This window comes from Amblyomma maculatum, chromosome 7 (assembly GCF_055883805.1).
Source record: "Amblyomma maculatum isolate TAMU_Amacu chromosome 7, ASM5588380v1, whole genome shotgun sequence".
Taxonomy (NCBI): domain Eukaryota; kingdom Metazoa; phylum Arthropoda; class Arachnida; order Ixodida; family Ixodidae; genus Amblyomma; species Amblyomma maculatum.
The window spans coordinates 143,340,378-143,353,918 of NC_139350.1; the positions used below are offsets into that span (position 1 = coordinate 143,340,378).

Consider the following 13,541-nt stretch of genomic DNA (forward strand, 5'->3'; position numbering starts at 1 on the left):
AAGGTCCGCCTCCGATCTTCAACAACACGGTTTCTTTTGGCTGTCTGTAAAGTATTGACTGACGGACGATGGGTCTTTAAAGCTAACACATTTCTCACTTCATAAAGACCATTTACGCTGGATGGTACAGTTTTCGAAACTCTGTAGCGAGTCCTTTTATTCAAGAGACACCTTAGCGCAAATTAGCGGCAAAGACAGAGAACACTTGGCGAAGCAGGCGTTCAGTTTTTCTCAGTTCCAGTAAGGATTGGGCCCCTAAAAGACGACTGCAGCATTCACATACACCAATGATTTAAAAAACCGCTTTGAAACGGAGCGTACACAAGACACAACGGTATGCTAAAGTCACACAGAACTAGACAGGATGAGTACATTTTTGTGCATTTTCAAGATTAGTAACCAACCTACCGTGATAAAAAAAAAATGGGGTATAAAGTTATAAATAGAATCATTGCCCGGGAATAAAAACGTACAATCGTGAAGAAACATATCTGCCGGACGTTCGAATTTAATGAAGTAAGGCATAAATATTAAGTATCATTTAAATAGCACTATTCCTTATCAGACAATGCGATCGCAGCTGACTCAAAACGGCAATACTTTCATCGTACAGTAGGCGCCTATGATCTCACGTGTGCGTCCAGACGGCCCCTAAGAACATGCGTGATTTGAATTGCGCCATGCAGAACCATTTTTGTCGACGAAATTACAGGCGAGGTATCAGTTGCCTTTCTTTGAGTTCTCATGCTCTCTCAGATCTGCGTTTAAACATAGGAATTTCAGTCTACATAATTTCCAGTTACCGCTCCAGTCTGTGCACAAAAGTGCTCAAGAATTAAATACTTTTGTGTTGCCTTTTACCAGCTTTCTTGGAATCCTGTTATCACTTCATTGAAAGTATCACGGGTAAAAAACTTGGCAGCGCTCTGCTGCGTATGATGCACACACTTTATTCCTGAGTCCTCCAATCAGTTACTCCAAAATGTCGGTACTCTTCACCAACAACAATTCACATACGCATGCAGTCATTCGGCGCATTCGTCGCAGACTGCATGGCCTCAAGAAGGTTATGGCAAGAAATGTCGCACAGTCTTTGCTTCCATACCAAATTCACGAACGTGTGCCCGGAGAATAAAAAAAGGAATAAGGCTGGTGGCGTATGTAAGCCAGACGTTTGTGCTATGAGACATTCCCACATCGTGTGCCGCCTATTTGGCGATTGTACACACGATACTGTTGTCGTGCTGGAATATGTACAGGCTTTGTTGAAAATGTAGAAACCTGAAGGTCGGTTTCTCCACCATGTATTGGCGCTCATGTATTCGCGGCTGTAAAACATTAATCTTCTCCATATAACTATTTAGACCCACCATTTCGCTTTTCCTCAATAAATCAATATAAAAGTTCACAATTTGTCCCCTGAGTTACTTAGCACGCCAATGTGATCCGAAAAACCGCATATTACTGAGGCACTCTTCATCAAACATCCTCCCTAACTTTTCTCAAGTGAGGTGTCCGAACTGTTACTTTAAGGAAGCGGGTGAACCATACAGTTATCTGCTTACCTAACACTCTTCCTTATGGGAACTTTATTTCTTTCTTGATGGAGGACTGTACATGGTCCCTGTGCAGTCGCTATAGAATTGTTCCACTATTTTCACGTATGGCCCATCTACATTTTGATATCGCTATACAGCCATGACTCATGTGGTTTCGAAGGGGATAAATGCCTTCTCGTAGGGCATTTAGTTATTTGTTTATTTATTTATTTGCAATACTGCTAACCCGAAGGTAGGAGCCGTGTCAGGGTGGGAATGACCACAGAGAACATCACAATAGCAAAAACAATAATGAAATATTGTCCAAAAGGATAAAATACATGAAACCGTAGACACATGAATGGAATTAAAAAACAAACAAGTGACTGTAAATAACAATGACTAAATTTCACATGCTACGTTCAATAAACACCTAAAATTGCTGGATGTCTCCCACCTCAAACCATGCACCATCGAGGCCGTTCCACTTTACTACCGTACGAGGGAAGAGTGAATACTTAAAAGACATTGTTTGAAGAGGAAGCAAAGTAAAAGGATTTCTGCGTCTCGTAGCATAACCAGAAGAAAGGGCAGCCAATTCATGCGTGTTGCTACTTAATTTGCCTTTTACAACTTTAAACAGGAAACGCAAGCGTGCTATCTTATTTCTGTTTGATAATGCAATCAAACCTCCTCTATCCCTGAGTTCCGTAACCGACTTTTTGCCACATTGATTGAAGATAAACCTGACCGCCTTCTTTTGCACTCTTTCCACTCTATTAATATTAACTAAAGTAAGCGGTTCCAAAATTATATTGCCGTATTCAAAAAGAGGTAGCACTAGAGATTTATACGCAGCTTAACATCCTTTGACGAGTTACGGAGACATCACTTCGAGTAATGTAATTTTGTCATGAATTTATTAGCAATGTGTATAATATGATGGTGCCAACTCAAATCGTGAGTTATGTGAAGACCTAGGTACTTGTATTCAGAAGCTCGGACAAGTTGGTTACCGTGAGCTGAATAGTCAAACGTCAGTGGATGCTTCTTATTTGTGACAGTTAAAACAACACTTTTGGCATAGTTTACACACATCTGCCAGGTGGCAAACCACTTTAGAACCCGATTGAGATCAGTGTTCAACTTCACATATTCTTCATGTGAATTAATAACACAGTACAATACATAGTCGTCAGCATATAACCGGAGCTTTGCGCCACAACCATCAACAATGTAATAATAAAAATCAGAAAAAGTAAAGGTCTAAATACTGATCCTTGGGGTACCCCGGATTCAACTGGCAAAAATTTAGAAGAAAATTCTCTATAGACAACATATTGGTGTCTAGATGTCAGGTACGCTTGAAAACAGTTACAGAGTATAGAATGTTTTATATGCTACGAAGTTTAGTTAGTATATTCGAGTGAGCGATTTTATCGGATGCTTTAGCTAAGTCTAAAAATAATGCGCCTATTTGACTTCGGTCGTTTATAGCAGATAAAAAATCATGAATTGCTTCAACAAGTTGGGTCACAGTCGAGAAACCCGTCCTAAAACCGTGCTGATCTAGTGAAAGAATGGAATGAGTTTCAAGAAATGCGGTAATCTGTTTATGAATGATATGCTCCAATAACTTACAGCAGGTACAGGTTAGAGCTATTGGTCGATAATTCGAGACAAGTTGCCTGTTTCCGCTTTTATGTAACGGCTTTATTTGTGACAGTTTCCAGTCTTCCGGCAAAGTACTTGACGACAGAGCTGCGTTGAAGATAATTGTCAGAAATTTCGACAGCCATTCAGCGTACCTCTTCAAAAAGGAATTGGGTATTTCATCTGGCCCAGAGGATTTTCTCTCGTCGAAGTTTAATAAAAGGTTAATCACGCCCGGTCCAGTTATTTCCAAGTCTTCAATGGCAGGCAGGCAATCAAATTCAGCAAAATGAGGTGTGCATGAGTTATCACGTGTGAAGACCGATTTGAAATGTTCATATAAAGCGTCTGAGATTTCTGCTTCATCACATGTTGACCGATTGTTTATCACAAATTTGTCAGTGCGAGATGTGTTTGGTGATATGAATCGACAGAAATTAGCAGGAGATTCATATAATAGCCTACTTAAGTGACCATTGTAAAAATTGTTCCGTTCGTGATTACTTTTCTTTTTAAATGAATTACATCTCTCGTAATCCATGTATTAGTCATGTTTGTTTTCCTAAGTGTAAAGGCAACCAACCGCTGAATATAGGCAAGCACAGTGTTCTTGAATTTCAGGCACATTCAGTTTACGTCATCAAGATTGTTATTTGCGCCAATTAGAAGTTCACCAAATAATAGTTCTGATCTATCTATAATACTAATGTCATCTGCAGAAGAAAAAACTGGCACACGAGCTATATTAGTTGACCTTGTTTAATTGAGCTAAAGTGAACTAAGCCAGCTTGATGGTCTGAAGTGCCATCAACAACCTCGCATTGAATTTCACCGGGGAAGTTGCCACGTACAAAAACCAGATATAGAACCGAGTTACTTTTACCCTGAATACGTGTGTAATCTCTGACGAACTGATTTAAATCGAAACAAAACGCATTGTTAATGAGTTTTTCATTATGGGCAACATCACTACTACGTGACGAAAATATAGGCCAATCTTTACCCGGAAGATTAAAATAGCCACATAGCACAAACTTGGTATTAATGGTCGTGCTGTTCATAATGTAGGTTTTCAAGTTCTCTAGCACATCCAAACCAGAACCTGGCGGTCTGTAAACAACGCCAGCCATTACAGAGTGTTCATCACAGAGCATTTTGCCCAACAAACATTCAAGGTTAGTGATCATTCATGCGCAGTTTTTTCTTAAGCAGTAGTGCAACGCCACCGTCGCTATTGTTGCGATCCCGACGTTAACCTCCGAACTCAGGGGGAACAAATTCGCTGTCATTTATCTCATCATGTAACCAGGTTTTAGTAATTGCTACCACGTCAGGATCCTGAATGGTAAACAAGTATTCCAAATCTGCAGTTTTATTTACAACGCTTCGACAGTTAACGTTCAAGAGCTACAATGGGAAGGAGCTCTTCTCATGTCACAATTTTGTTCGATTGGGAACGGCTACTTTTTATAGTTTATCGAAATTCCATAGGTAAAGATTTCCATTCACTGCTATTTTGTCGAATACTAGTTTCACGCGTTCTTTACGGTCCCTGATGCTACCAGTGCTGTCCCACAATGGTTTTCTAATAGCGCGTATTTTCTGCGAGTAATCATGAGTGTCGTACTGCCCAGATCCCTTAAACTTTGAGCAGTTCTTTAATTCCAAAACCTTTTCTCGGTAATCAGTGAGCTTTAGAATAACCGGACGAATTTTGCTAGCGGATTTGGTTCCAAGCATGAATTTTATGTCAGGCGTCGTTCATATCACGAGGGTTTTTCTATCACCTGTTTCATACAGTGCACGTGGCCAATCGTACAGTAGCCTTTAGAAAAGGCTCTCGAAGCATTTTATAGTTTCTGTTTGTGATTACAGGAAACACGAAACAGATCGGCCTAATTTTTTATATCTTTGACGTCCACTTTCTTAAGGATTACGATTAATAGTAGCGCTCTTCCAAGCTTCCAGTACTCTGGAGGAGATAAAGTATTACATACAAGGGTGGACAGAATGTTCACCATTATTTCTTCACTGTCCTTTTAAAAAATCAGATCCTCCCCAAATAATATTCGACGGAACATCTGATTCCTCTCTACTACCACTACTCACAATATCATGCTGATAAAAGTCCTCTACTGTATAAATCAATGTAGAACACCTCGGCTACATTTACTAGTATATCCATGTTGCTAACGACAATGTCCCCCTTGTCTCTGCGCGCGAACAGCTGATTTTTGCTTGTGCTTAACTTTCACTCTTTTTAGGTCACCGCCGTTCTTTAGATTCTGCTCAAGTCTCTCTGTAATATACTTCCTCATGTCGGACACTACACTTCTTTATTAGTCTTCATTTCTCTGAATATATTATCTTGTCTGTTGGGTTGAAGGCTTTCACTCTCTGGAGTTTCCTAGTAATATATCTGGTCTCCCTAAACAATAGAATAGGAAAAAAATCCCCCCCCCCACCATATATGGCTTCAAAAAATATTTTTCTCAGTATAGATCAAGCGTTTGTTTTCTCCCACCAATTTTATATAGGCATCGTGAATCATCTTATACTATGCGTTGGCAAGATTGAACTACTCCAATCATGAATCGTGCTCGCAAGGAAACCTACGGTTGTGGTTGCCGCTGATTGGACATTAAGCAAGGCAGCAGATGCGAAATGTTCTAACAGAGTCGCAGGTAATTACGTCTCTAAGCGCGTCACATGGCTTAAGCCGCTTGGATACACGTGTATTAAGCTTCGAGACATGTACTCGTTTCCATTTACTTTGCAAACTCGCCAAAGGCTTGTTCGTATAGCACTGTTCGGAGTGCTCTCACTTTCCGACGGGCGTTTTCATAGAAAAACTCGGACGTCTCTGAACCCTAGTTCAGATATTAAACAGCTTCAGTATTTTAAGCCCCTAACTCTAAAAGCAGTGGATGCGTTCAGTGCAGGACCAAGATTATTACCTAACAGCGCTGCCATAATCATCCTGCAATCCTGCAAGCCTTGTGGCAGGCTACACCTCCGTTTATATGGTTACCCTTTCCTCGACCCTGCGTTGTTGTTTTTTATTTATTTGGTGGCGACTAAAATCAGGCGCTTGAATTCCGATAGATAGGGCAACACAGATATGTGGCGCTGCAAATACATGCGCTTACCTGTCTCTAAAAGCACGCTCGCGAGCTGCTTACAAAAGCGAGAGATGAAGTCGCAAACGCCACATGTTCTGACAGGGCGGAGTTTGTATGTTGATTTTGTTTATAAAGAAACAACCTCAAAAGCCTTCTTTGTGCACTCATTCTCTGCACATGACGCTTCTGTGTATGCTCTTCAATCTAAATATCCGGTGACTCTAAATATAAAGGGCACGGTGGCTTATTTGTGCCAATCACCGAGACATGCATTTCACATAGACATATAGCACCGAAGAGCAACATTGTTCCGTAAAACAGTCTAGACTCGGTAAGTTGAACGGAATAGAGCTCGAAGATTAGTTTCAATACACCGCAAATTCGAACTAAAGAGCTAGATCGTAACGAAGACCTAACGTACTGCGTTCGGACGGTAATTGTAGTGAGTCTCCTCGTGATAAGAGTGTGCAGGCCAATCGAGGCAGGTCACGGGAAGAAATGGGGGCTCTGACCGTGAAATGTCCACTGCACGGCCCGCTAGAAATAACCGCTATACAAGATCGTGCAATAAAACTATCGGGCGTCGTCATTAAATAATTTCGCGTGAGGCTCCAGCCTTAGTAAAAATGAATCCACACTTTTCCCTAAACAAGCAGCATGAACAAAGAAATAAGGCGCATTATGCTCTTACAACTTCATCAAAAGTATACCTTATTGAAAGCAACGAATAACTGTATCCGAATTTTCACGGGCTATTTTCCTTAATTAGCCTTATTCTGCGAGAGCGACCATTTGCCTGCTTGGGCAGATGGCTGCGTTGACCGCTGTTCAAATCAGGCCTGCCTGAGGCGGTGTCCATAGAACTGGTGGACTCTGTACTCTAATACCATATGACGACTCTCGTCTGCATGAGAGCATATAGTGGATGATTTTGTGCCCCGTGTGCAGGTGTTTATTTTAGAACCCTTGAAAGAAACGTAATTGTGGTTTCCACAGCCGGATTCTAAAGCAGAGTGACATTATGTCTATGATAGAGTGTTAAATATGAGACATCATTGCGAATTAAATAATTACCCACATTTCTGTTTTGTTTTCAGAAGAAATGTTATATTTCAACCTTCGTATATAAATAAAACTTTTTTTCGCTACTTCTACATAGTGAACCACCCAGTCATAACCGTGCAAGGTCCGTACATGATGCCACTTTACACTGCACCGCGAATGCCTATATGCGCTTTTTTTTTAAATACTACTCCAGCAACGTGTAATAAATTACTCCGCATAAATGAGGCCTTCAAGCAGCCGCTTATGCAACATGTAAGTCCTCTAAGATCGAATAATAGAACCGTACGGCAGCAATGGTGTACCGTACGAATTGAATGCTCACTACAAGAGCGCAATAATCGAATCAATAAGTTCATGTACTCTACTTTCTCAGTACTGACCTTCAGTGCTATAACGTAGTCGTTACTCTTCTCTTTACACAGGTACACTTCTCCAAACGCCCCCTTTCCGAGCAAGGGCCCCATGTCAAAATCTTCCAGATGCCACTCTGTCACTTCCTCTTCCGCGCTGAAATGCAAAAACGATTCTTGTAACTTGAAAGTCGCCTTAAAAGGCTCCAGAAGTAAAACGTGCCCGAAATGAAAGCTCCTCCAAGGTGAGCTCAAATTAGAACACATGTCCTGAATAGATGGCACCGCACATGCTGGCAGCAGGTAGCCCACATCAGCGCATCTCCATTATTTTGAGCTATCGTTGACGAAATGTCTCAGTAAGCCAAGATAACAGCTCTGCTGAACCATGTTTGATCAAATATAGTGCGCTCGAAAAAAGCGAGATATCTTTCACAAATTCGTATTATAGCTTGTTTTGGCAGGAAACCACCGGAATATTGTTTCCCGGGCTAATACTGGTCACCGCCGGCGACAGCTTGAATTCAGACACTGGAGGTGAAAAGTGCTCCTTCAGGAAAACTGCCCGTCCTCCCGCAAAATCTGAAGACCCGTGCCAAGTTTGATCGTGTTATATTCGAATTGATTGTTTTCAAATGGCTTATTATTATTTTTCATATTATACCCCTTGCTCAAAGACGCTTCTGGATTTCTGTTTAGATGCTACTAACTCAGAATCTTACCCTGACTCAAACTGCTATTACCTGTCTCTATTTTACCTATTTCTTTGACTGCATTTATGCGCTGTCCTCACTTCAAGTCCAACCCTTTCCGTTAGTCTCTCATTTGCGCCATGTAGTGTAGTACTAATATAGGACACTGTTGTTATATAGTTTACTCTTGGGGTATAGAGACAAACTGGGTTTCATCCCCTGCGTGTGTCTGCCAAGTGCACTCCATCCCATTGTGAGTTACCAATTGTTATTGCACCGACGTGATCCAGATTCTCGGTCACTACGTGTCCTAATTAAATGTATTCTCGTACCGCTACCAGTGCTTCACTGCGGAGTGTAATGGGATGTTCCTATCCGATATTGCCAAACTAATTTCTTTTCACTTAATTTTTTTAAATATTTTTTTTACTTATATATAATATTTTTTACTTAATAATTTTAAAACCTGGCGTTCTGCTTTTTCTGATTAGGACCAAGATAGATCACGCTTTGCAACGTGTCGTTTAGAGTTAATATTGATGCGGCGTTATTGCCAAGTCCTGTGCTCTAAATTAATAAAAAAGCGATGATCGTGGCATTCCTTCAAGTAGGTGTGAAATGCACTCAAACGTGTAGGATAGCCGAGGCTTCGCCAGAGTGCAATGGCAGTCGACTGTGAGGATGGCTTCCCCCAATGCCTAAATGCGAGTGGAGGAGCATAAAAAGAAATGCAACGACGATGCATTAAAGCGAAAACATCGAGCGGGGGGGTCTGGCTGTTAATGACGTGAAGAGAATGCTAAATTAGGCAGTCAGCTGTCACGGCGGCTTCTTCCTATCGCAAAGTTGAGGCGTTAACCCTAAAACGAGGAGTAGCCAGGTCAACATTGAAAGCCGCGCTCTTCCGTTGGTTCCCACAGTTCTGATTTCGTTTAGCAGGGCTCTTGTTAAACTCGTATATCCCAGCTAAGCCCGTGCTACTCGCTCCCCTTCGGGAGATACGAAAAATTGTATTAGACCTCGCCGACAAAAACATCTTGTCTAGGTGTCTGTGGTGTTTCTAGGGAGAGCCTTCGAGAATGACAGCGGCAATTGTAAGCGCGAAGTACCTGTTTAATTTTTAACTCTCCGGATGGAATACATTGCAGAATGTAATTCCCGCTAGGGTCAACTTATAAAAAGCAAAAAAGACTTATAAGGCTTGTAAAAAGGTTTGACAAGCACTAACATCCTTAACCACTTGCGATATCAACCTCGTTTGTAATAAATGGTAAAAGTGTAAGTAGAGTCACTGGCAGAAAAGTAGATTCTAGGGGATCTACTTCTGAGCCTATTCGTGCGGTTTGTAAAGGAATTGCAGAGTTCAATCCTCTAGATAGTAAGAAGATTTTTCGCCCTACCTTCTTCAATGGGAAGGATCTCCTAATTCTTAATCAGCGCCACTACACGGCTCAAAAGCAGACCCCGTGGGCTCTACACTTTTGCCAAGACTATATATACCCTACTACGTTTGTTAGTAACATTGTTTAGACCTTTTTTTTTCTCACAATCATACCTTTTCCCACATACTTTTTTCTACGTGTAAAAGCAGCAACCTGTAAAGGCTGATCCAATAATACAAAATCAGCTTCTGCACCAGGCGCGGTGTAATGCAAGAATCAGCATATCTCTGCTAAGGTTCCAGTGTAAGGGCGCGCTTCCAGTGAAGCAGGCGAGGGCAGAAATGTTCCTTCAGAGCGGATGGGCGCATACACATCGTTGGTTTGTGAAGCAAAGACAAGGAATGGAGGGGCGCAGTAACTGTCTTACTCAGATGGTGCGAGGAGAAGAGCTAATAGAACAAGTGCTGAGCTCCACAGCAACTTCTACCTCTTAAGGGCCGTTAATATGACGTGCAATGGGGTGCCGACCCACGGCTGCGTCATCTGTTTAAAACAAAAATGAGCCTGAAGGGGATCGTGCCTCCACGTGTTTGGAGTTTCCCGAACACTAACCCATACGGCGGGCACAGTGCCGGCGCCCTGTTAGTCCCTGCAACTGACCGGAGAAAAGCGAAAATACCACGTTACGCCTGAATCCCGTTATAGTACATATGCGGTCTGGGGAGATGCCATGGGGCCCTCTGATGATTTATTAGGATATTTATTTGCGGGATGGAGGGAAGCCTATCTGTCTTAGTCAAGGAGCATGTGTCGTATGGGCAATTACTATAACTGAAACACATGCCAACATAGCAAGGCCCCAGAGGTTCGCTTTATAATAAAATCTGCAATCACGTCAAAGCAGATAATTATGCTGTATGCAACATGAAATGATCCAAAACACTGGCGGACAAAACCTACAGAATGTCTTACCGCTGCTCGGGTTCTCTGCCATTTCCACCGGGGCCAGCTTCGTTGTCGGGTCCTGTATTATCGGGGTCGGCGGCTTCCATCGAAAACGTCCAAAGTAGTACGGGGCTGCTACTGGCTGCCGCAAAGGGAGATAAATATAAGGAGGGTTAATGCCGGCGCTATTGCATAAAATCTTCTGAGCGACTCTGAAGTTTTGTCACCACTGCACTCAAGCGAGAAATTTTGTTTGAAAGTGCGACACTAGTCCAGCAGGGGACTGAAAGCAGGGGGCAGCAGCTCATCTCAACCAACAATTTTCGAAGAAAACCGGCGATAAATGTGCAATTCACAAGAATTCTCAGAACAGTGCTTCAGTATGGTCGGAAACAACTTAATAATGCTGCGGTGCCTACCGCTGAAAGGAAGCCATATCTACTAATGAAATCGGCTGGCTCTCATGAGGCCGCAGTTGATCCATTACCGTGAATGGCAGACGCGTATTTCGGCTTCTTTCTTCAATTGTATCCGACTATAGCTGCCTTTCCCTCCCTGCACCCCCTCCGTTAAGCTAACCACTAAACGACGCCCTCCTCCACTCCCCCCAAAAATTCGCCATACTCACAAAGGTCAAAATTCCCATTGCAAATAACTGGTTCTCGTAGACGCGCACTCCACAGTGGTCGCCGCCACCAGCAGTCTTCGTGCTGTACCGAGTACATCTTTCCTATTACTTCCAGAAAAGCGCTTCCTATGGCACGAAACGTCATGCTTCTCATAAAGCATAATCAAATCTAGAATCGCAGCTAACCCGTGACCTTGAAGCGGCAGAGGCGTCTTTTGGAAAAGCAGCCGGTGTCGAACAAAGCGAGGCGGCGGATTCTGATGTGAAGTGAATGCAAGCGTTTACTTCTTGCAATAATTCAGGGGCTCACCATTTGAAATTGAAATAACATATCCAATGCTTAAAATCACTCTTCTCGTGTCGGTTGCAATAAGGGAACGTTACAGTATGTCCACAGAGGACTCATGCGTCTCTGTAGAATATAAGGCTCAACGAGCCCTGCATTCATCTACTGCTTGAAGAATAAGCTCACCCTGCTATCATGAACGAATCTCGGCAGCAAATATGCCAGGGATTCTCCGTAAGCCTTTCCTTCAAATGAACTTTGCGTGTCACCGACAAGAAGATTGCCCTACTGGGAAATGTCCTTTGAGCGTCGTCGCTCGGTAACACTCCACGGCCGCGGTTTCGGCAAGGTAATAAGAAAAAGCTGGACGGTGGTTGCGTAATAATCTGAAAGAAACCCGTTTGGCTCAATACAAACAATACGTTGCCTTACCAAGCGATTCAACATAAAAATGTGCCGCGCACACACTACAAGTTAGCATAGTAAGCAGTGTTTAGTCATCCCGAAACGTCCATGCGTCCCAGTAAGCACCAGTAATTTTAAGCTTTCCTGCCGATCTTTAAAACAGGAGTAGCTGCTGCGGCTTAGGCGAACACAATTACACTTGTCGCCGCCAGCATACCTATCACTGCCTGAGGCACACGAAAAGTGGTAAAGATGCCCAGGCGATTGTGACAAATACAAGTTTGGATAGGTTTGCTGCTCCAAAAAGCCATGACAGCTACGTCGCTTTAAAAGAATCCGTTTCGGAGGCTATTATTGGCAGTCAAATACTAGCATGCGCTGCAATAAATCTTCTAGCGGGTCGATTAAGAGTGGCATGTGATTCGTATTGGAGGTTAAGTACACTTAAAGACAGTAGCGAGAAGGTTAATGATTAAGATAGCTGAGAGGTCGCACCAAGGAGAAAAGAAAATCCGATTCTCAGCTCCTTGTTTCTCTAGCACGACACCTCGTAGGCGAAACTTGACCGTGGGTTCACAGACCACAAATACCGATATCATTGATCCTGCATCATTGTTAGCATTCCTAGAAAACATTTTAGATTACCGGACCACTCTCCTCAATGCCGTGTGCATGGCAGGTGCATGACGGCCAGAGCCCAACGCTGTCAATACACCGAACGTTAACATTTGCAGAGAATTCCCATAAAACCGCTGATAAGACCTGCATACATGCTGCAGGCGCTGAAGAAAATTACGCCGGGAACCGCTGACGTGATTATAGGGCCGGGTAAATCTTAAAGACTTACTCGCCTGCAAATGTTGCCGGAGTAGCAGTTGGAGTCCTCAGTCCAGAACCTCTTTTCCTCTCGCTGCTCCTTTGGTAGGCTTTAAACCAATGTACCTTCCAAATCTGGTGGCGGATGAGGACGAATACAGCAGTGCTCTTGGAAACTTTCCGCTGACACTATGGCCACCTGCACACGCCATCACACGCCATGGTTACGACAAAATAAATCCAGTACTGCCTGAAGGATGTCCCTCGTAAATGGTGGAACCTAACCTTCCTGCAAGACGCAAAAGCTAGCTGCAAAGCAGGGCGAATGAGCTACTAATGATCTAATGCTCCTGGAAAGTGCACGTTCACGTTGAATTACCTTTATCGGGGCAATGAAGCCATAGGATGCTGCTTACTGCTGGGTGAATGCTGCGATTCAACCCTTGCCTGCGGTGCAAGCGCTGTCACGGCGACGGTAGCAGCGACGGGTGGTCTGGATTTGCATAAAGGAAAAACAATGGAAGCGAAAACAATGGTACAGAACACAAATATGACTTTTCTGGTTAATTGATTATAAAAGTTGCTGTTCAAGATGTCTTTATGACAGCTATATCACTTTAGAAAAACAAAAAAAACTAAAGGTATATGCAGTTTATAAC

The 13,541-nt window shown here is 42.8% G+C and overlaps 1 protein-coding gene across 1 annotated transcript in view; it reads right to left on the reverse strand.

Moving 5' to 3' along the window:
• The window catches only part of LOC146184902 (aurora kinase A-like), a 31,962-nt gene extending 20,631 nt beyond the window's left edge, over positions 1–11,331 (reverse strand). The window contains exons 1-2 of the mRNA XM_084608648.1: positions 10,775–11,331; positions 7,759–7,885 (exon numbers count right to left, since the gene is read on the reverse strand). Of these exons, the coding sequence (XP_084464774.1) occupies positions 7,759–7,885; positions 10,775–10,854 (207 nt within the window). The 5' untranslated portion in view covers positions 10,855–11,331. The remainder of the gene's footprint in view (positions 1–7,758; positions 7,886–10,774) is intronic.
• Between the last annotated feature and the right edge of the window lie 2,210 nt (positions 11,332–13,541).